This window comes from Hermetia illucens, chromosome 6 (genome assembly GCF_905115235.1).
Source record: "Hermetia illucens chromosome 6, iHerIll2.2.curated.20191125, whole genome shotgun sequence".
Taxonomy (NCBI): Eukaryota; Metazoa; Arthropoda; class Insecta; order Diptera; family Stratiomyidae; genus Hermetia; species Hermetia illucens.
The window spans coordinates 65,870,361-65,890,688 of NC_051854.1; the positions used below are offsets into that span (position 1 = coordinate 65,870,361).

Consider the following 20,328-nt stretch of genomic DNA (forward strand, 5'->3'; position numbering starts at 1 on the left):
AGAGTGGTATCCGACGTCAAATCACGATACAAATTCCACTGCCACCAGTGAAATTTGAACCACGACCTTCCGTACGACAGCCTTGTATTCTAATCACTCAGCTATCTGGACACAGAAGATACTTTACAATAATACAACTCGTTAATGTTTAGTATAGTCACCTCATATAACATGACACGCTTCAAATAGAGTTTCTGACCACTGATCTCAAGATTAACAAGGAAGTAGAAGAATGTTAAGGAAAGGGATATTTTGTAATCGCGATTCATATCAAGGAAGTGGCAATTAAAAAAGGAGTTGGGAGTTGGGCCGCTAGAGCCGCGAATCTAATTCGAGAACTTGAGAACGAGGTGACTCACTATTAACAAAACCAATCCAGGGTGTTATGCAAACCGTGCCCATTGAATAGTTTGCGGTTGGGGGTAACTGACTGTATTCAACCAGAGCCTCACTGATACCTGGTCGCCTCAGTGAGTAAGTTTGACCCTACCATGCCACGGGGGGCTATGGCACGGCGGACCTTCTAAAACAATAAAATAAAAAAAAAACCAAACAAACGGGACCCCGTACCGCACACAAAACGGTCAACCAATCGGAGGCACATTTCCAAAACACTGGCAGCCAGGTGATTACACCCAAAAAGAAACAAATTGGGGCACCAAACAGTAGGGCCAACAACCAGGCAGAGAACTCGAGAGGCAGTCGTGGCATCGACTACTTCCAGGCGCCGAAATCCGGATCCTACCGTAGCTAGTCGCTAGACTGGTGAAGTGCTGTGAGAGGAGGGCGCTATCACTTCTCGGCGGAGATCCCAACACCCATCATAAAGTCTCAGAAAGCAGCGAAACCAATATTCTTGAATTTATTCTTAGCAATAAGTTAGAGATACATAACATAGGGCACACTTCAACATTCGTGACCAGCCCAAGACAAGAGCTACTAGAAAGAACACTAGGCAATACTCTGATGAACTCTCATGTTCAGGAATCGGATGGTGTCGGATGTCAGAAATCCGAAATAAAAAGGATAATAAGAAATTCCAGGAGAACGGATTGGAACTCCTATACAACGCACCTGAGCAATAACATGACCCACCTACAAAGGGGCGGTGATACCAAGAGTGAACTGGAACTAAAAACAGTGATGGAAGACCGCAACAAAGTCGTCATTGGCGCATGTGAAGCTAGCTGTCCAACTAAGACAGTTAAGTCATCAAGGTATATACCCTGGTGGAACAGGAACTTAGAATGAGAAAAGAGGTACGAAAACTCTTCAATCGGGCAAAACAAAGCGGAGACTGGGCGAGGTCCAAAAAATGCACATACCAAAAGCATTTAGACGGACAAACGCGGCTTTTATCCCGAAAGCGGATAAAAAAGATCCTTTTTACCCTAAATCATTCAGATCAATTTATCTCACATCGCTCGTACTCAAAACGATGAAGAAGGTCATAGATATATATATATATATTAGAACTAAGTTTATAATGCGTGATCCCCTACATCAGTGTCAACACGCTTATCGGGCGGGACGGTCCACCGCAACTGCTCTATATCAGCTGACGGATGTATTACTGGATACCATAAAAAGAAAAAAAATAGCATTGTGTGTGTTTTTGAATATGAAAGGAGCATTCGATAACACATCGCACACAGAGATACAAGATGTCCTGATCAGTAAGGGAGTGGGAAACCCCCTGGCTTTCTGGAAGAGCAAAATGTAACAGATTAAGTAAATTGAGATACAGTCAGGTACAAATTATATTGTCATGAATACTACTCAAGGTTGTTCACAGAACCGGATACTATCACCGCTTATGTAGAGTATTGTTGTGGATAAACTCCTGGACGAGCTAACGAATACTGGAAAACCAGTCCAAGGTTACGCTCACGACATTGTTTTAAACTGTAGGGGCAGATATGACGATGGAACTGAACTAAGGTTTGCGGTGCTGCGTATCAATCCAGCCAAAACCACCATAGTACCATTCACTAGGAAGCGTAAACTTGATCACCTGAGAGTCATAGCATGGAGATAAAACGAGAAGCAGAGGTCAAATGTTTGGGAATTACACTAGAACAAAAATGACTCTGGAAGACGCATGTCGGAAACATTTGTCATTTGTCACCTACGAGGGCTCTGATGACTTGAAGGTTCATAGCAGGAAAATAATGGAGTTGCACCCCGTAGATACTACTTTGGATATAAACTTCAATAGTAAGTCCTATGATTACCTATGGGACGCTAATCTGGCTAGAAAGAACTGAGCCCAGCACACAAACCAGGGAGTTACACACACTTCAAAAAAGTGGCTTGCTTGTGTATCAGTGGGGCAATGAGGACATGGCCAACGATCCCTGGAGGTCCTTCTGGGATTAACCCCTCTCCATCTGTACATTCAAGAGCAGGCAAGGAGGCTGATTTTCAGAATGGTCGGGAGTGTCAATGAGAGCGGGAGCTGCCTAAATCGAAGGAAGATTGATATTCTTTCTAGGCGGTACCACGACAACGAGGTTTCATTTCGATAAGAACTTTGAAACACATTACTTGGTACATTGACGGATCCTTACAGCAGAGAGGCACTTAGGTCCAACTAGGTGAACTCTAAACTGGTATGTGAATGCCTTGAAGGACTCAATACGCTCGCCTCGCACAATAAGGTCTGGATACTCTGGATTCCAACCCATGTTGATTGGAAGGCAATAAGCAGCGGGCGAAATGAAAACGAAGGGAGCAGGGACGCCTCTACACGGGCTTTTCTATGGAATCAGAGCCGGGAATGGCTGTGGGAATTAGACTATACAGGATTGGAGCAGTCCAGGGTGGGGATACGAACCCAAGCGCACAAAGGACTGTCTAAACCTCACCAAAAAGAACCTCCTCACTGCTGAATAAACAATCACCTGGGGAAGTTAAGAATATCTACAGACACTGCCTGCAGGTCCTGCGCGGCGGTCCTGTGTAAAAACCTCCATATACAGTGTCCGGCACTTGTGCAAAGTAGGTCGATGCATCTCAAAGAAGAGACAAAATACTAGATGCAACGTTGAAATACTTAGAAGTAGGGAATATACTGAAATTGCTGACGATTATAGGCCCGCTTGATATACTATAGTTAATAAGTAGACTATAACCAATAAAAGATGCACAATAGATCTTTAAGGACGTAATCCAACTTCCCTTAACAAAATAATAATAATAGCATGCAAAGAAATACAAATCGGAAAACGGGGATATTCTTTACAATTTTTTTCAAAAGACTTAAACCCAAAACCCAATTCTATACAAAACATCCCCATTCATCCATTATCCGCGTGCTTCAAAAGAGGATCGATGACTCTTTTTGATTCATAAATTTTGATCACATCCAAAATGAGGATATCCGTGATCGTTATGGAGTTGCACCGATCATGGAAAAATTGCGGGAGAGGCGTTTTCGTAATTCGCGCTAACGAGAATTTACTTGCCAAGATTGGTCTGAACATCGAAGTCGATGGTAAGCGATCAAAAGGCCGGCCGAAACAACGGTGGCTTGATACGCTAGATGGGGATTTGAAAGCCTCGCAGTTCCATCCAGATCAGGCTTTTGATAAAACAAAATGGCGAAACCCATCACGACGAGCCGACTTCGCTTGTGAACGGGAGAAAGGCTAAAGAAAAAGAAGATAAATGCGATTTCTAGGATGATGGACATAGCTCGTATTCAGTGCTTCTTTTTGGTTACCAGGTAACCCAAAAAGTTTTTAAAATGTGTCACAGAAAAAATATGCCATCGTTATGATCAACCTATTATCAGCATAAGGTTGTGGGTCTTGAATTTACTCAGCTGTTTAGTGTAGATGATGACCCAAAGCAAATCAACAAAGTGAAGTCACACACGTTATTTAGGATTAAATTTTCCGGTATAAATTTAGGCTTGTATATTCTGTTAATTATCGTGATTGAGTTGACTTTCAGCTATGCCGTCTTGTCTTAGAGACAACAAATCTAACTACCGCATATTTGGATTTCATCCCTATCTTTCTTAATGAATAGAGTATAAATTTGGGATTCACATACCCCGCTATTTATCACTTTCTATCTCGATGAGCAGCTTATGAGCTTTAATTTTTTTTAACCTGTTCGATCAGTTCTGAGTTCTCTTAGAGAGACAAATTTCAAAAGGAATCAATGGTTTTAGATTTCCAATTCGTATCTATTGTTCTTATTCGAAATTCGTCTCAATTCTCGGCTTAATGGAAATCAACCTTCGAGCCGTTCGAAGGTGATGCATAAATTTACAATTAAGAATTCGAGTAAATAGCATCAAGAATCAGATCATGTTTTGATGTGCCGACTTTCTTCATGTCCTATATAGCTGTCGACTCTTTAATTACACATTCATGTTTTGGAACGCTTTTGGAACACGCAATATCACTAAAACAAATCATGATACTCGGATTTTATTTTAAATCTTTTAATGCGAATAGTTCTAACTTTTGTTTAGGACTGTTTTGGGTCCTCGGACCCTTCCTTGCTGGGCTAGCAGCCAAGTTTCCAGAAAATAGACGACTTGCGTTTTAGTTTGATTAATGATTTTAATGAATACGTTGTGTTTATGAATTTTATATAAGAAGGCGAACAACAACCCGTAACCACTTCGGTCATGTGTCCGGTAAAGGTGAGCCCCTTAAGGAGTTGCCTCTGCCCTGGATGAAACCGCAAGTCGTCTAGTCTATGGCGCAAAGGTCATACCATTTACCATTGCAAATTAATTAGTTCACAATTGAGAACCTTTCGAAATTCAGTGAAACCCAAGGTTTTTGAACTAAAAAGACAAAACTTATGATTGACACACCCTTACCTCTTGTCGGAAGCGTCTACTAGCACTTCTTTTAAGCGTATTACAGTTGACATTAATTGCAGCCCGGTCTGTCTCATCAGTAGCTTCTTCACCGTTCACCATACATCTACGGCTTAGTTCAACTAATTCGGCTACTGGTTGAACCTACAAATAAGTAACAGTGTTAATGGACTTTTCTGCAATATTTGGTATGAAAAAAAGGACAGGAGTGACTTTAGCGAATTTGTTAGAGTATTCTTTAATATTTGAGGCAAAATCTAAAACATCACGTCGTCATCAGATCGACTCCTATTTGAATTTTCTGTTTGATGTGAAGGACCGGACATCACCACACATCAAAACCAGCGTAAAGAATGATATCGTTCTAAATGGGACATAAGCCAAATGAATCTTCCTAAAGTCGTCCTCCTTTATCTTTCTCTCAAAATTCATTCATATATATAGATACTTACCACGACCGTAACACTGTCTCCACTGTTTCTAATCATTTCGATAATAGTTTCTCGCGGCAAATCACTAACTGGTGTCCCGTTCACTTTCAACAATCGATCGCCAGGAAGTAATCCTGTTGCACCACCTCCAGCTCCCGGTTCAGCGAATATTACAGGTTTGAAAGACGGTGCCACAAGGGATTCGGAACGGTCAAGACAAATAGCTTTGCGCAAACTAAATCCAAAATCATTTCTTGGCGATTTCTGTCTTTTAATAGCAAATTCTCGAGGTGGTGGCAGTTTAACCAATTTGATGGGCGGAAGGGGTAGATCGACATCTTCGAATGTATGAACACGTGACCATCGATAGATTCCTTGTGATTCACCAATCGGACTTAAGGAGAATGGTGGTGTTGCAAATGATGAATTCGTTGTATCAGTGAGGCTTTCGGCACTTGGTGACGGCGAAGTCATTACATGTAGATTGTTCATGTGTGATGTGTTTATTGCACCCATGTGTGATGGAGGGATATCGCCGCCACCATCGCTACGAAGACTTTCGATTGAGGTAAATTGTTGATTGTGATGATGCTGTCTGTGAAGTTCTTCGAAAAGGAGCTCGTTTTGTAGAGTGTTTCGCATTAGGAGGACTTTTGAATCAGGCGATGAGGTGGGTTCTTCATTTATGTTGGCAATGTTGCTGCGTGATCCTTTTAAGATACCGCGCTTTGGAGGCTTTGGTGGTACTGGAGGTAGAAAACGAGGCTGAAATAGAAAGGAAAAATTAAATATTTCTTTTTAAAAGAAAATAATATGAGATAATGGAGAATAGATGTCTAAATATTTGCTAACTTTTATGGATATTCAGAACCAAGAGTTCAAGAGTTTCACATGAATTTAATTATACATCTGCTTCCATGAAATCCGAGAAAGTGATGAGTTTACACTGATTAAATTTGAGCCTGATCTTGCTGACGCCTATAAATGTTCATTTATAATTCAGCATCCCAAAATAAAACCCACCGAAATTCACAATCGCAAGCTGAAATAATAGTTGGAAGGCAGGAGATAACCGGGCAGTGCAAGGATTTTGACAAGATCACTTTGCATGAAGATGTTTTCGCTATGTCCTTGCATTCGGCTTTGGTAATTTGGAGTGTCATGAAGGGAAGATGACAGTAATGCTGGGGCAGCTCTGAAAAAGCCAAAACATATACGATTCCATACACTAAGAAATGGATCAAGCTAAAGCTCCACGAAGTGAATTACCATCTGACACATAGGTCTAGGAACTATTTGAATCGTTTTTCGTTGGATGAGTCTCCCAACTCTCCTGAATATCCGAGATTACGAGGCTTTCCAAAGCATCTAATTTGTGGAAATTATCAATCTACTTGATTATCATTCGATTATCTCGACGGTGATGTGTCTGGTTGCTAATGACTTAAGGACATGTGCCGGGTCTGTTTTTCTTGATCGCCAGATTTGTTTCTCTTAAGTGCTCGTTGAACCTAGTCATTATAAATCTTATGGTATGCCCTATGATTTGTAATTCGAATAAGGTATCTCGTAGATTCTGCTTTTCTTTTCCTTCCTTCGTCTTTCCAATTGATGTGGTCTGCTGGTAGATGTCGATGTCGTGTTTCCTTAGAAGATCCAGCTTCGGCTTGGAAGCCACTGTTGTCGAACTTGTTGTAGCGAATACCATCCATAGTACTTGTAACCTGAAACTGTCGACATCGGGTGTCCCCAAAAGCAAAGACTGATAAGAATGTAGACTACCGAAAGCCAGCAAAAAAACAGAAGATCCACTGGAGTCCTGCTCTAAAGCCAGTACAAGGTTATTTTGAGCATGATTGCGAAGAATAAGAAGGCTGGTACTCTCGACAACCCGAATGTCGCGATTGTCGAAAAATACAATGACAAACGCCTGTGAAACCTGCAGAATACGAAGCTTATCGCTTTCAAACGTAATTGATTTCACGATGAAGTCGAACGCCAACACAAGCAAAGCAGTGTGCGCAAAGGTTCAGATGCTAAGCAACATTCCCTGCTTTGATTCCTCCCTGGTGGCCCGTGGATTATATGCCATTGCATGCTAGGACTAATTCTCCAGGGACTTTCACGGTCCATGCGTCGCTGCGATCAGCGGTGCCTAGGAGAGCGTAAAGCTTAAGATCGCCCCATATGTCTTCCAAACCCTAGGACCCTTGGGGAGGACTGGGTGATTAGAAATATTACAATTTATTCCACAACATAAGTGACACTGACCGGAACAAACCTAGAGCCTAGCCAAATATTGGCAACCATACAAGGACTGCCTGAAGTGGTATAAGCCGGCCATCAATATAGCCAAAAAGCGGCTGGCTAGGGTAATGTCAGAACATTGAAAGCATCCACGAATTCGCGAGATTCGGGCTAAGGAAGGCAGATACAGTCATGAGTACGCGAACGACTTTCGACCAATTAGTGCCATCTCTTTCGTATTGACATTCACTTAAGGACGATCATGGGGAGCCCTTCTCTGAGTTTCAGTATTTCTACCTCCAAAATAAATTCTTAGAAATCGCCCTCTACGAAGTAATTAGTACAGTTGAGCGGTCGTTACAGCACAAGAAATATGCTCTTGCTATATTCCTGGATAAAGAGGGGGCATTTAACAACGTTAATACCAACGCCCACAAGGAAGACTTAACCAGAATAGGAATGAAGGGGTATTTTATGTATTGGATAATATCCATGATAAGAACTAGAATAATGCAATCTGATCTGGAAGATAGCGACTTGATCAACGCTGTGAGCAGAGGCACACCCCAGCTTGGCGCCACCTCTCGAGTCCTCTGGTTTATAGTAATGGACGAAATTCTAGGTATATTGAGCACGAGGGTGAAAGTGATTGCATATGTTGACGGTTCAGTGATATTGTCAGGGATGTTTCCCTTCATTATGGGTGAAATCATGGGGAAGGAGGACTCTGTAGTCCTGACCGCTCCTGATGCTCTCAATGTAACCCTACACCTCACGGGGGCGCACGGGACACGCACCTATAGGGAGAACGTCAGTAATAGTGCGATTTCCACCACACTTGGTAGGATCATACTCTATATCATAGCCTACACATGTCTGGAAATTGTACACACACATGATATAAACCAACCTCAATCATTGTCCGGATAGCTGAGTGGTTAGAGCACAAGACTGTCGTACGGAAAATCGCGGTTCAATCTCACTGGTGGTTGTGGGATTTGCATTGTAATTTGACAGGATACAAGTTACCTTAGCTTTGAATAAGTGGCTGAGCCAAATCAGGGTAATAACCTCAAGCAAGCGCAATGCTGACCACATAGCCTCCTATGAAGTACTGTACAGGATATAGGGTGCCGTTACGATCTTCACTGAAGTGCTCTAACACTCTTCAAGGCCCTGATCCAATTAGATTGTTACGCTAACGATTGTTATTATTAATCATTGCAAGACGGTGCTTTGTTAGATCATTGGGGAATCGAATCATGACGTGATGATTAAACCATATCATAATTATGGTAGTGCTGATTGAGAGATAAATCGGGTTCTATCGCAATATAGTTATGTAGGAAAAAATGCTTTCCAAGAAACATGATTTTGTAGGAAAAAAATCAGAGACAACCACATCTACAGCCGCTCTGCTCTTCCTAGTGCAATACTAGCGCAATACGAAGACAGTTTGATGATAGATGCTAGAAAAAATCCATTAATTATTAGTTGTAACTTCAACACTGCCATTGAGTTGGATTACCGAAAACCAGGCGCAAAGCCTATAAGCGGGAATGTTCCGGAGGCGAACACGGACTTCCATATTTATTAAAAACAGGTCGAAAAACCGGAAGCCTGACGCTTCAAGTATAAAAGGTTTTGTGTTTCCCTATGTGAGGAGCATAACGCAGTTCTCCATTGGCTGATAGCATTGACTCGAGATATTTTAGTCGCTCAGTTCTGCCAATGGCAGTAACCTCCCCAGATCTGAGCGATTTTGGACCTCTAGTACTACCTGTATTCATCTAGCCCTCCGCTTAAATATCCAATAGAAACTGCATTCCCTAAAACCCCCTTTTTGAGGAGCTTTTTGGGAATTCTAGACCACTATTTATTAGTCACGCTAGGCAACTTAGCAACTTGTCTACACCAGAATCGTTTCATTATATTCGACCTAAAACAAAACATCATTTTAACATGGCAGACTACTTTTGTTCTGATTTTTGCCCTCAGAGTAGCTTAAGCCATCCATTTTTTGAAGTATGTCACAGGATAGGCTAACTTTCTTCAAAGTGGAAAATTTTTTCGAAGCAATGTAAATACCCTTCTGGCCTATGCAACTCCAAATTCTAAAGCTCGGCGTAAATTATCGAAAGATACTCCTGTTTATATCACTGCCTTCTCCATGCAAGTGGAATTTCACATATATCTTTACGTCGGTGCTCAGAGGTGGCGGTGAGGAAGACGGGGCAGCAATTCTGTCGGCTGAACCAAAACCAAGTGGCCGAGGAGAACCTCCATAGTGGTGGCACCGGGAGACGCTGTACTCACTTTGGTTTGCCGGCCGTGATGCAGTAGGCGAATGCTCCAAAGGTCTAATTAGGGTCTGAACCCGAGTCTGCACGGGGACTCATCTGAAGTGGCAAATTGTTGACGAAACCTTACCAGGGATATACTGGTACCATGGGAACCGGGATAGCTCCCGGACTCTCATACTTCGGGTGAACTCCCGTTGTATGTGAGTACAGCTCGGTTGTTTGCGGTTGGCCCCCCTAGTGGGAGTTTCATGGTGGTTGTGGTTGTGCTCAAGCGAAAAGAGACCTTCGGACCTCGGCGTGGTGTTGCGTTTCAACACGGGTGCCGTACTCCTTAGTTCGGTAGAGATTTAGGTAATTCTTGCATCCACCAGTATGAATGCTAAGACATGCACTTGGTATAGACTGGTACCATTGTTGCTTGTCTCAGCGGAGCTCTGATTGTGGTCACAAAATCAATCCGTGTCTGAAGAGGACCGTAGGATTAAGTCTCCACGACAGGTACCTACGTTAAACACTCAAGGGCTTAACTGTATCTTTACGTCTAGCTTATTTCCTTTTATTTTTCCTGTATATATTTCCACTATGCCGAGGCTTCCACTTGTACGCAGAATTATTTGCCTAAGTTCTAATTTTTAACTGAACATCAAAGTGTGATGTTTCTTTTTTTGCTCTCCTCCTACTAGGATGGTGTCAACCTTATCATGCTAAGCTGCCTTAATCATTCCTGCTTCCTATTCACTTCTAATAATTTTTGTCCCCCCTCTCCTTTGCTGCCCTCTTTCATGAATAGTTTCAGTGTAATTTTACCAGAAATTCCTTAAATCACAGTCTTCACTCCTCTTCACCCCGGCTAACGACACCTCCCTCTATTACCTCGTAAATTCCAATATGTCAAAATCGGGGATTAACATGCCACTTTCAAGATACTCAACGCTTTAGATCCAACTTATTTCAAATTGTAGTCTAGTATTCGCAGCCCGTAATTTTACTCACACCTACCCCTTTGTAATGATATACTGGCCTGAGGATGTTCTAAATGAACATCCAAGTTGACAGTTGTTAACTATGGACTCTTCAGTTCTGGATTTCAGTTACTATAATATCATATGAAGTATACTTTCCTTATCCAATGCATGTTCTAGTTACAGGTTGGACAGTTATAAATAGCACCTTCCCCTAATTTGAGGCTGTCGTTGGCTTTACAAATGCAAACAAGACCAACCCACTTTTCAAATCATCCCTTAATCATCTACACAACTCGAACCGATTAGTGAATTTCATTTAATTGAATCTTCTTTTCTACCTGGTTTACCTTATCTACTCAGCCAACCCATCAATCAACACATTATTTTAACGATCCTGTAATTACCAAAGAAGATTGTACGCTACTTTGCTAAATAATCAACTTTAGTCTCTCGTTACCCTTAACTGTACCGCATTATGAGCGTGCAGATAACGCCTACCATTGTTTACAACGATATTACGCAAATTAGAATGTTATTGCTTGTCTAGACGGAATCAAAGAGGGTCCCATGGCGCATTATTTTTAGCAGTCACATGTTCGCATTCAAATTACGTGCGTGCAGTTTCTAACGACAGAAATAAATGTTTGAAAGAAAGTTGACTATTACGTTAGGATTAGGCAAAAAATAGTATTGTCACTGGACAGAGTAATTTTTGATTATGTAGGGTTGGAAAAGATATTGGAATGAAGGTGTCTCGCCAACCATTATTTTTGATGTTAATAAGGAAGTAGACCATGAAATTTATGCACCCTAATGTACTGTTGATCCTTGGTAAGTAAGTTTGGAAATATTGGCGTGTTTAGTACAGGAAATTACATTTTGAAGTAATTTCAAACGGTCGTCGTCTGCATTCATATGATTATGATCCTCAATACAAATTCTCTAATATTCCCAAAATTTTCATTGCAGCTTTTGGCCCTCTCCTGACTACATAGCATCTTATATGATTTCCATCATCCCATTTCCTATTTCCCCCGTTTATTTTAAATGATCATTTTAACTTTACTTCTACTCTAAATCCAGCAACTTTGAAATCTTCCTCTACCCTGAATTCGCATCTGGTAATTGTACACTTATATACTTTTGAAAACTAAAATGACCGACCATTTTCTGCTATTGTCTTATAATTAGCATTGCAATGATATGTACTTTTACCTGCTAGCGCACAATTAAATGCACTTTTGCCTAACGGATCGTGCAGGCAGTGCAGAAGCATTTCCGTATGTAGTATTATGAAAATATGGGGTGCGATCACGAAAAGTACAGCCTGCGATCGCACAACAACGTGCGAGAGAATCAAAATGTGTTATCATCGTTTGAGAAAAAGAACAATTTTTTTTTGGAACGGAGGCGACGGGTGTTGCGAAGCAAAAAGTAACAGTTTTTGACGGGAAGAGTCAACCAGTATTGTAAAAAGCGCACGACGGATATTCATTTGACTACCGGTGCCTGAGTGTTGGCTCGTTTTAGTTTTGGAGGTCGAAGAGAGAAAAACTCCCTCCAAAGTGATTTTTGCGCCAAAAAAGGGAAAAGATTGACAGGTATCTTGGGCTAGTGTAATTTTTCCTGCACATAGTGAATGCTCTTTTTTGGGAATTTGAAGAAGTTTCATTCCAGGAAAAATGCTCTCTCCAATGGGGTGCTGTATATGCAAAGTGCTGCGGAACAACTGGAAAGAGTATCCTTGACGCCCGTTTATTTCTGTTTCCTACGCACTATTATTTGTTTGAAATATTTCCACCCGGGAGGCAAGAAACCACCGTGTTCTGGAAAGTTCTGGTGTCCACAGTGTGGATGAACTGCCAATCGGCAATTTTGTAATAGTGTGAGGACGAGTCCTATGCTGTGTTGCCTGTCACCGCCCACAAAGCATTCTTTATATCACTGCTACTGCAACTAAGACTATCACGTTTAAAACTGCGATAGCTCGAGCAGGCACTTAAGCCTGCCTGTGAATTAGGTGACTAAACTTAATCACTTACTTTCAAAGAACTCACAGATCATCCTGGCATGTACGGATACGGTGTCTATGAACATGTTAGCCGCCACCGGTTTCCCGTGATACATCAAACTTCGCCGCAGTTAACGGTGTCAGTGCTAACAGCCACAGTTTCTAAATTGGCAGAGATAGTTTGCGTTCGAGAAATAGGATTAGATCATGGTCTAAGTCCGCTTTGTGAAAAGGGTGATCGGGTAGTGGGTCGTCAGAACCCTCAACAAGTACCGGGTCATGCTGATACCATCGTGAAAGCTAAGAAATATCTCAACAAAAAACTAGACTTGCCGCAAGCTCTGTTGACGGCTACCCGAAATGCAGCCCAACGTCACCTAACAATTTACAACCTCGTTAGTCAACGAAACTACTTGGTCGATACAAGCGCTGCAGTCTCGGTTTTTTCCGCATTTTGGAATTATAAATTAACACCGCATTCTTTGAAAGCGGCGACAGCAAGTTCCTCATGGGTGCACAGTCTAGGACTTCGACGCTTCATTATTGCGGACATCAGCAGATTTCCTGTGCCACTATGCATTGTCAATGCTCTCATCGTCCCCACAACCTCCATTATTTTAGGAGAATCTCATCCTGCGCGCCAAACACTTTTTCTATTTAAAGATTTTTGAAGGCTTTGCCAATGAGCGTATTCGCGCAATTCTTTAAAAATTCCGCAACATCACTACCGAGCGTAGTCGATCCCAGCCCGTTAAGCACGATGTCCCACACTACATCAACACTACTGGCTCCCCCATTTTTTTCAGATGCGTCAATTGCCACCGGAGAAGCTCGCAGTTGCACGGAGAGTGTTCGAAGAACTTCTTATACAGAATATTTGCAGACCTTCACACAGCTCTTAGGTCTTCATTTTCATTCATGGTCGCTAAACCTAATGGCGAATGGAGACCTAGCGGCGATGTCTAAATGCCCAGAGGATTCCAAACCGATACCCCATTCCACAATTTTGCGCACTCTATCGCAAATTGCTATATTTTCTCGAGATTAGACTTTATCAAAGCATATCATCAAATCCCTGTAGTTCCCGAACACATTCCCAAAACGAAACGAAAACCTTTCGAACTCTTCAAGCTTATTAGAACGAATTAGAATTTTGCCATAGACACTGCCATACCAATCCTACAGGACTTATGATCGTGAGTTATTATTGATGTACTGGCGGTACCACGCAATTAAATTCTTCCGGTATTCCGTGAAGGCAGGCCATTCACGGTCCATAAGCCGTGCTTCGAAACTAAAGCCCAACAAAGCGCGCCCTCGCCATACTCATACTCATTTAGGGAACTGCCTAGCTTTGGCTTAACCTGCAGCATATATTGCGAGATCCGAGTATCCAGATAACTGAGTGGTTAGAGCACAAGGCTGTCGTAGGGAAGGTCGCGGTTCAAATTTCACTGGTGGCAGGTGCATTCGTGTACTAAAGTAACAGAATGTCACAGCTGTCAGTTCCTGTGCAACCTGATGATAGATGAGATAAAAAATACACTACGCCGGCGAAGAAAACATAGAGAAACAAGTGCTACAATTTATAATACTCTGAGTCGGCTGATGATTACTATAGTCGGACATAGACGAAAAACCAAGTTGGCAGCCAATGTCTTCAAACGTCAAGTGCTCAAAAGAATCCAGACTTAAAGAGGGAGAAAAATCGGTGGCGAATAAAGCACAACGGGAAACTGTACAAGATATCATTCACATCATTCCAATACAGGACGAATGCCAGAAACATTCCCAAACGCCCACTAAAAAATAAAACGGCCACCTAGATGACTCCCGAATAAAAGGAGAGAATCTGGAGACAATGCGAGTCACAATAGTACCTACCTCGATCTCGTCGGCAGATGATTTCAGGTAGGTCTTTCACACAATTATGACCCTAATCCATTTATTATGTAGAAAGTAGTCATCATTCATCTTTCATAGTGAATTGGCGTTACAAATAATATTACGGTCACTCTGGACCTGACCGCCGTAGCCAACAGATGCTTTTTTTCAGGCTCCAAACTGCACCATTGCCTACCCAGGGAAAAGTCTCATTATCAGGTTTTAGGAGCAGAGATTTGTATCGCCGCCAGACTATCGTCGGACGTTGTCACTTGTCAACAAAGTTTTAGGCACTCTGAGGCGATCAACTTTCAAAATCAAGTTTCCTTTTCTTTCATAAACTAAGAAAACGCTTTTGGAAAATAGATTTTAGCAATTCCATTTAATGAGTACGGAAAAATGCGGCCCTAAGCGCAGCTATTGTCGACGTTTCCGCGAATGACGTGGGGCTCGAGCTACCCATGCCATCCAATGATAATCACTTCGAAAAACCCTGCTAAAATTGATCCACGACCCTTTTTCCCTCACCAATATTGAGATGGTTTTGCCAGATACACCGACAAGGCCGAGTAGTCACTCTATCCTCCACTACTTTCTGCTGTCTGACGAAACCAAACAAAGTTTTCAGGAGAAATCGTGTAAAACATCACCGGGCATGTCCGACCATTTTGCAGCTGAACTCCAAATTTCCTTGTCTTCTCAACTGCAAAACCGAGTTCTAACGACTATTAGATTCTTCGCTCACACAGCCTGGGACAAATTCAAATCTTAATCTGAACTTCAAAAGACTCATTAAAAGCAGAAACCTTTCCGAAGATAAGCGGTTCTATGTCAACATGGGAGACGAATTTCCTGCTCTCTTGCCAGTAAAATCACGAGACCGCAAGGATCCATTTCAGGGCCTACCTTATATAACGTTTTCACGGCTGACGTTCCTATTCCGATATGCCGATTTCACCCTTATCTTCGCGTCAAACCTCCACCCCAACAAGGTGGCCAAAGCAATAGAAAAATACTTGGTATTTCTCTGCAAATACTTCCGCTATTGGGGCACTAGAATAATTGAAGCAAAGACGCAATTGTGTACTTTCAGGAGACAATCTAGATACTCAGGTTCAAGAAGTATCCATAAAAATGCTAAACGCTTGAAAATTAAAATCGGGACAGAGCAATTCACAGACGATCAAATACTTGGGAGTTAAGTTTCACAAATTTCTCAAGTTTAATCTGCACCTGGAACACGGGGCGCAACTAGTAAGATTTACTATCTTACTAGTTGCGCCGCCAAGAAAATAGGTCTTACTGCCAAAGCCAAACTGATTCTCTGCAAGATCCTGATAAGACCAATCATCTGCTACTAAGCACCTACGTGGATCACCTGCTCCAACCCTGCCATGAATAAAAGCTTTTGAACGCCAAATACTAAGATATTTCACCGGTCTATCTTATAACTGGAAGACTAGAAAGGTGGGGGAAAATGCCGAAGTATATCGGCGAGCAAGAGTGAAACTACTTCGAGAATATGTTCTCAATTTGATGGAAAGGGTTTTCGAGAAAACGGAAGCCCATAAAAATCTACTAATTCCGCAACTCTACGAACAACGTAGCACAGCCCCATTGGCCATATTTTTCAGGCCCCGCCAAATCGTGAGTAATAATCTAAAAGGGGTACATAGAGGATAGGCACAAGTTCTGTGACGTGGTGTATATGGAAGTTTTAAGCAGTGTTAACTAACCTCATCATCAACGGCGCAACAACCGGTATTCGGTCTAGGCCTGCCTTAATAAGGAACTCCAGATAGCTCGGTTTTACGCCGAGGTCCACCAATTCGATATCCCTAAAAGCCGTCTGGCGTCCTGACCTACGCCATCGCTACGCCATGCCATCTCAGGCATGGTTTGCCTCGTCTTCTTTTCCTACCATAGATATTGCCCTTATAGACTTTCCGGGCTGGATCATCCTCATCCATAAAGATTAAGTGACCCACCCACCGCAACCTGTTGAGCCGGATTTTATCCACAAGCAGATGGTCGTGGAATCGCTTATAGATTTCGTCGTTATGTAGGCTACGGAATCGACATCTTCACATAGGGGCCCAAAAATTCTTCGGAGGATTCTTCTCTCGAGCGCGGACAAGAGCTCGCAGTTTTTTTTTTTGCTAAGAACCCAAGTCTCCGAGGAATACATAAGGACTGGCATAGTCTTTTACAGTAAAAGCTTTGACCCTATGGTGAGACGTTTCGAGCGGAACAGTTTTTGTAAGCTGAAATGTGTGCGGATTTCATCGTCATAGCTGTTATCGGTTGTGATTTTCGACCCTAGATAGGAGAAACGATCTCAAAGTTGTAGTCTCGTATCTTCATTGTTTTCGTTTGACCAGTGCGATTGGATGTTGTTCGTTCTTTTGGTTTTGGCGCTGACGTTACCACCATGTACTTCATTAATGTGCAGCTCAAGATCTCGCGCCGCCTGCTCTATCTAGATGTAGGTAGACTGTACATCGCGGGTCGTTCTTCCCCTGATGTGGATATGGCCAGCATAGGCAAGTAGTTGGGTGGACTTGAAGAGAATGGTACCTCTGGCATTTTCATCGGTACTGCGAATCACTTTCTCCAGGGCCAGGTTAAAGAGGACGCATGATAGGGTATCCCCTTCTCTGAGACCATGGTTGATGTCGAATGGTCTTTAGATTGATCCTGCTGCTTTTATCTGGCCTCGCACATTGGTCAGGGTCAGCCTAGTCAGTCTTATCAATTTCGTTGGGATACCGAATTCTCTCATGGCCGTGTACAGTTTGACTCTGGGTATGCTGTCATAGGTGGCTTTAAAGTCGATGAAACAACTGCAACTGATGGCCATATTCCAACAGTTTTTCGATCGCTTGTCGCACAGAGAAAATCTGATCTGTTGCTGATTTTCCTGGAGTGAAGTCTCTTTGGTATAGGCCAATGATATTCTGGGCGTAGGGGGCTATCCGGTCTAGCAAGATAGCGGAGAATATCTTATAGATGGTACTCAGCAACGTGATACCTCTATAATTGCTGCACCGTGTGATATCTCCCTTTTTATGTATGAGACAGATAATGCCTCATTGCCAATCGTCAGGCATTGATTCGCTGTCACAAGTTGATGAACCACTTAGTGTAACTGGTTGCCTCCATATTTAACTAATTCGGCTGTAATTCCATCGGCTCCTGGCAACTTATAATTTTTAAGCCGATGAATTGCACGGACTGTTTCTCCTATACTTGGTGGTGGCAGTATTTCTCCGTCGTCTTCAGTTGGCGGGACCTCCAACTCGCCGATGTTCTGGTTGTTCAGTAGTTCATCAAAGTACTCAAGCATTCTTCCGTCCCGTTGCTAGCTTACATTCATCGTCAAAGCAGCTATTCCGACTTTTCTTGCGGCCGGGGCCAAGTATTTTTGTGGCCGTATCAATGATAACGTTCTTCAGGTGGTCGTGAAGAACATTTGTTGATGCTTCATCTCCAGGATCTCTGTTGACTGCGATTATTGCAGCATCCATTTCGCCTTTATAGGTGTTGAGGAGGGCTGTATTGTGAATGGCTTCGGTATTCACTTTCACCTGATTGTCAGAGGGGGTTGTAGGTGGCATCTGGAGCGGCCCACGTATGTTTGTGGACCGCTTTCCGCGCAAACCAACTACTTCCACCAACTATTTCTTGTGATATTCCTAATTGAATAATCCGCAGACCGTTATCATTGGTATCCCTATGTAAGCTATGGGAGCCGATCTATCGCCTGAATACGAGCTCCGTCCCTTCTTGACTGTTGAAATCTCCAAATATGATTTTGATATCATACTTGGGATAGGCTTCTAGGGTCCGCTCAGCGGACCTGTAAATAGTAGTCTTTCAGTAAGTAAAGTAAAAACCTTCTGGTGTTTTTAGTGCGAGCGCATTTTTTTTTTTAAATAAAGTTAATGTTCATGTTAAGAATATATTAAAATTTATGTATGCATATGAAATACACAGTAAAGCAAATTTATGTACATAAAAGGACGGGTAGGCCAAACAAATGTAATAGCCGCCCATTGAAATAGAATTAGGAGAATGTTTACTTCAGCACATAAGTATTAAGTGTCAACTTCAGTTTACTCCGGATGTGTAGCAGATATCTCCTGGAGTAAAAGATTGCATCAAAGAATTTGTTGGAAATTTCAGCAATTATTCTATTGCCAACCCAACAAATTTCACATTTCCGCAGTTTGCTGAAGTTAAAGAATAGGAAATCAAATTTGATGGCTCAAACGGAAGTAGTGGAAAAATTCCAATATTTGAGTTTCTGATTTGGCTTTGAAGCCATTCACTAAATCAAAATTCAATGTTCAAATAATCTGAAGAAAGTCACAACTGAGTGAAACTAATATACAAAAACTGCAAGAAAAATAAATCATGTGTTATATATGCACATGTCGATAGGTAAAACGGCAAGAGACATTTCTAAGTCAGTATGTCAGCGGTTTACCTTGAATCGATTAGACGTTTTTTTTCTTCCAACACAAGCGAAAGTAGCATTTCACAAACTAATCAAATGGCGATCAAAAGCTTATAAATTTCAGCTGATAATGCTGGACAGATAAAACTAGGTGTTTCCAACCTTTGAATCATCACATTTTTCTTTTGTGCGACGAGTATCTGACTTGCATTGCTTTTGTTCTTGAAAACAAGTTTCGCAGCACGAGCTTAAATTTCAAGGCGTCGCGGTTTTCAATGTGATCATGAAGAGACAATCAATCCACTGATTTTAGTGAATATTAATTTTCAAAATGCTGGAAACACACGTCCGATGACACTTTTCGTGTTGCAGTTGGAAAATTAACTTAACAAGCCAATATACCATATTACTAGGGAACTCTGTCAACCGCAGATAGTCGAGAGAATGTGCGTCCTAATTTACATATGCAAATGGGAATTATCAATTTATTTATAACCAAAATATGCTAATGGAGAGTCATCAACTAAATGGAATTGGCTGCAGTTTAGAACCGAAATCTGCATGTCAAATGTTGGAAAGTGATAGTCCGACTGCGGATATATCGCCTTCAACGCGCCAATTTCTAAATTTGTACAATATTTCAAAGCTGCATCGCTTTCATCTGCAGATGCATCTCAAAACATCCATTAATCTCATATAAAAAAGATTTCCATCTAAATTTAGACCCACCTTTGAATTATTCCCGGAATGTAATGATGTTTCCGAACTATCTGAATGTGATATACTCGCCGCGGTTCCAAGAATATGTGAACCATGCACGCCACCAATGTAATTATTCGACGGCGATACTGGATAGCTTTGCAGACCGCTCGATCCACCACCAGCTGTTCCTGATGACATAAATGGTCCACCAACGCTACCATTTTGATGATCAACGATTGTCGTTGATGCCGATGCCAAGATCTCTTCATTGCCGCGGTCCATTTCTATGCCGCCGCTAATCTCAGATCGATCGATATCCAGGTGTGCAAAGAATTCAGCACTGTAATCTGCTGTTATACCGCTTGGTAGCTTTTCTTTTTCCTTACGACGTCCACGTATCTTTAATGATCGTCTGACCTGTAAGAATAAGAACAGAACGTGATGAGGATTGCCGCTTGAGTGAATTCAGAATTTATAAATATG

The 20,328-nt window shown here is 42.0% G+C and overlaps 1 protein-coding gene across 4 annotated transcripts in view; it reads right to left on the minus strand.

Moving 5' to 3' along the window:
- LOC119659689 (unconventional myosin-XVIIIa) overlaps positions 1 to 20,328 on the minus strand; it is a 426,534-nt gene that overhangs the window by 353,226 nt on the left and 52,980 nt on the right. For all 4 annotated transcript variants that reach the window (XR_005250364.1, XM_038067926.1, XM_038067928.1 and 1 more), the window contains exons 2-4: positions 19,873 to 20,262; positions 5,296 to 6,039; positions 4,844 to 4,987 (exon numbers count right to left, since the gene is read on the minus strand). Coding sequence is in view for 3 of the 4 variants with exons in the window: in XM_038067926.1 (XP_037923854.1) it covers positions 4,844 to 4,987; positions 5,296 to 6,039; positions 19,873 to 20,262 (1,278 nt within the window). In the remaining variant the exon portion in view is untranslated. The remainder of the gene's footprint in view (positions 1 to 4,843; positions 4,988 to 5,295; positions 6,040 to 19,872; positions 20,263 to 20,328) is intronic.